General features: G+C 51.6%; 1 protein-coding gene across 1 annotated transcript; it reads right to left on the bottom strand.

Moving 5' to 3' along the window:
- Positions 1 to 245: 245 nt before the first annotated feature.
- LOC139047885 (uncharacterized) lies at positions 246 to 3,162 on the bottom strand. The gene is made up of 2 exons (XM_070522043.1): positions 2,866 to 3,162; positions 246 to 815 (listed from the first exon to the last, which is right to left on the bottom strand). Exons 1-2 carry the CDS (start codon positions 3,160 to 3,162, stop codon positions 246 to 248), a joined length of 867 nt encoding a protein of 288 aa, XP_070378144.1.
- Between the last annotated feature and the right edge of the window lie 556 nt (positions 3,163 to 3,718).

Below are 3,718 nucleotides of genomic sequence, written 5' to 3'. Positions count from 1 at the left end.
GAAGAGGGTGTCCATCTGGTGCATCTCAGTCAGAGTCAGATTATGATGGGGGAGGTGGTAGGCTAGTCGGCTCAGTATGAGGGCTTGCACGATTCGGAGTACGTCTTTTTCTTTCAGTCCTTGTCGGCGGTTTGTAAGGCGCTTTATCATGTGCGGTATTTGGGTAAGTTGTTTGCGGGGCACGTGTAGGGCATGTGTGGCCTTCCCGTTGTGTTGTATGTGAAGTACTAGTACACGTAGTCTGCCTACCCTTGGAATAACGTCCCACTGAGGTGCAATGTGATGGCTGGTGGAATATCGGCCTTGTTCCGTTTTTTTAATACAAGCAGGAGCTCCGACTTATCAGCTGCGCAGGTGAGTCCTCCGGCTGTTGCATACTCTTGAACTATATTTACGGCTTCCTGTAGTGCGTCTTTAATGGCGCCGTCTGACCCTGTGGTCACCCAGATTGTAATATCATCGGCGTACAGGGCGTGAAGCACGTTCGGAAGCTTGTCGAGGAGCGGTGGTACCTTTGCCATCGCCCCGTTGAACAGGGTGGGTGAGAGAACCGAACCCTGGGGAGTCCCTCTGCCGGAAAGTTTTAGGATATCCGACCGAATATCACCTCGGCCGATGGTGGCTGCTCGGTCAGATAAAAAGGCTCGGGCATAATCACAGATGCGCTTTCCGCATCGGGAGAATGCAAGGTTGTTTAGAATGAGGTCACCTGAGACGTTATCGAAGGCTCCTTTGAGGTCCAACGCCAGAATGGCTCTTGTTTGAGCTTTACTTGGACCATCCACAACATCATCCTTAGGTTGTACGAGTATGTCCTGCGCAGACAGACCTGGCCGATAGCCGAATAAGGTATTGGGAAAGAATTGCTTCGCTTCGAGGTGAGGCTGGAGGCGATTTAGAACTACGTGCTCGAAGAGTTTGCCAATACACGAAGTCAAGGAAATGGGTCTGATATTTTGGAGGGACAGCGGTTTCCCAGGTTTCGGAATTAAGGCGATATCGGCGTGTCGACATTCCTGTGGAAGCGTTCCATTTTGCCAATTGTCGGTGTAGTATGCAGTGAGTTGCCGTATGACCTGGTCGTCGAGGATGCGTAACGGTCCATAGTGAATGCCGTCTGCTCCGGGCGCCGTGTTTCGTCTTATGTCGTGTAGGGCTGCCCTCACTTCTGTCTCTGTAATATCGCCGTCCAATTGGGTTTCTTCCTCGTGTGGATAGTCTTTGTACTCCGGTTGGTGACGTGTGGCAATGTATCTTTGTTGCAGTGTTTGGAGGAGCGCGTAATCATTCATTTGTTCTTTGTGGATGATAGTGTGGACTGTGTTCGTTGTGTGCGTTTTTGTGTGCGTTGAGTCGAGTAGTACTCTGAGGAGGGACCACGTTTTGGAACTACTTAGTGGGCCATTAAGGCGGTTGCAGAGGTTGTGCCAATAGCTATTAGTGAGGCTGGTGGCGTATTCATCAGCTTCCATTGTTACCCGGGCGATTCTTTGTTTCAGCCTACGGTCGTGCCTCTGCCTCTTCCATCGTTCGGTCAGGCCTCTTCGAGCATCCCACAGATGGATCAGATGTCTGTCCACATCCGGTGTCTCTTGTATCTGCTTGTAGCTTGTAGTGTCCACTCGCGTAGAGATGGCGAGTCGTGTTGTTCAGATTTGGTTCTGCTGTGCCGCAAGGTGTCCCAGTTCGTTAATTTAATTTAACGTTCTGGGGTGCGTATGGCCGCCAGTTGGACGTCTGTGGCTAGAATGCTGTGGTCACTGCCCAGATTCTGCATTAGGTTGTTCCAGGAGCATTGAGTCAACCCCTTGACCATTGTCAGGTCAGGGCAGGTATCCCTGCTTACATTGTTACCCGTTCTGGTTGATTTGTCGGGTTCTGTCAGCAGAGTGAATTAATGAAGGTTCATGGCGAGGGCTAGACGGCGGCCGTTTGGTGTTTCTGTTTGGTACCCCCAGGCTGGGTGGGACGCATTCAAATCTCCCAGAATAATCAATTTTGGCTTCTTTACTGGCAGCCGAAAAAAGTTGTCCGAAGTCGTCTCGTCGCGATTTGGGTGCACTGTAGATAATAAGTAAAACAGCCTGGTTTCATATCTATTCCTAGGTACAATTTTAAGAGCACATGCGGAATGTGGGAGCTGTCGAGCGTGTGCTCGATCACTGTGATTTGTTTGGACACAAGGGTAGCAGCTAGTGGTTGTTTGGTGGTGTCATGCTTGTCGATGTATGCAGTGCATCCACTGAGTGTGGGAGTGCAATCTACTTCTTGAAGTGCTATAACGTCTGGTGGGTAAGTACGAGTGGCTAGGAACTGTGTGAGGGAACCCTTCTTCCTTCGGTACCCTTTACAATTACATTGCCACACCCGGAAGGTGGTGGTAGTGCGCCTCTTAGGCTTGCTGGCCATGATTGGTTGATACCGCCTCGCTGGCGAGGGCAGGTGTTGTACAAGCCGGACGGGTATAAGGGTGTGATATTCTTGTTCCTCTAGTGGCGTTAGTGTCATGTGAAAGTGAGTCGTTTAGATGGCTGAAAGTTGAGCTTAAATTTGCACTGATGAATTGTTTCATGTCAGTCATAGCTGGTTGTATGACCTCTTGTAGCATGTGCTTGACATCAGCCATTATCTCTTCCTTCATTTTTTGCATCTCCGCTCTTAAAACAGTCGCAAATTCCTCTATCATTTCGCACACTTCTTGTTTGGTGCAGGAATTGTGAGGGAGTTTCTCAGGTGCGAGTGCGTGTGTCTGGGTGAGTGAAAGCGTCGCTGTGGGTGACAGTTTGTTTAGTTTGTTTCTTTGCTGTGCGGACAGGGCTGAAGGAAGGGATGAGGAAAGAGAGGGAACTGCGCTGACCAACTCACCGCTGTCGTCTTCCTGGTGAGATGGTCGGGTGTCTTCGTCCATGCGGCCTGAGGTTCCTTCGGTGGCTGTTTCTGCTGCGTCAGGCTGCGGCTCCCAGATCGGCTTCGACCACGTGGTTGCTTCTGGTCCATGGACGACCTGTGGACCCTGGACCTACTACGACTTTGGGACTGGCTGTGTCTCCGGGATCGGTAGTGAGGACGACCACGTGTTGCATCAGTAGTCGCAGGTGCCGCCCTGTTGAATGTCGTTACCTTGCTGGACTTCTTGTCGTGCTGGAGTTGTTGCTCCGCCATTTTCTGCTGCTCTCGGAACAAGTGGCTCTTGTTAAAGGGTCTGCGTTGCCTTACACCGAGACATCGAGAGTCAGTGGCGGGGTGCTCACCACGACAATGAAAACATTTCAGCGTGCCATCATGTCCTTCGGAGAATTGGAAGTTCCGCACGCCGCACACCGGGGTTTATCCGGTGTTGGGCAAACATCTGCTCGCACCTGATCTTTCGTTTCTACAACGTGCTTACCACCACCAGTCGACGGATCTTAACGGGTGAAATATTTTGAGAACAAGATGTGCCAGATCCGGTGAGACCTCGGCTCTTGGACATTTCGAGGCGAGCAGGCCGCAGCGCTAGGCGTAACGTAGGCGCCGCGATTACGGCGCGACAGCATCGCGTGGCGCACATGGCCACTGCACTGCTACCATGACGATGGCTTCCCGAGACCCCCTGCCTGCTGCAGCATTGGATGAAACCACACCAGCCGCCGCTATGGATCAAGAACCGACTCAAGACAACGAAGACGGGACTTGGTTTCGCGTGGCGCGAAAGCGCAAGAAACAGGTTCAAGCTACG

The sequence above is a fragment of the Dermacentor albipictus genome, chromosome 7 (assembly GCF_038994185.2).
Source record: "Dermacentor albipictus isolate Rhodes 1998 colony chromosome 7, USDA_Dalb.pri_finalv2, whole genome shotgun sequence".
NCBI lineage: Eukaryota > Metazoa > Arthropoda > Arachnida > Ixodida > Ixodidae > Dermacentor > Dermacentor albipictus.
The sequence above is the reverse complement of the archived record's forward strand: the minus strand, read 5'-3'. Positions and strand labels throughout refer to the sequence as shown.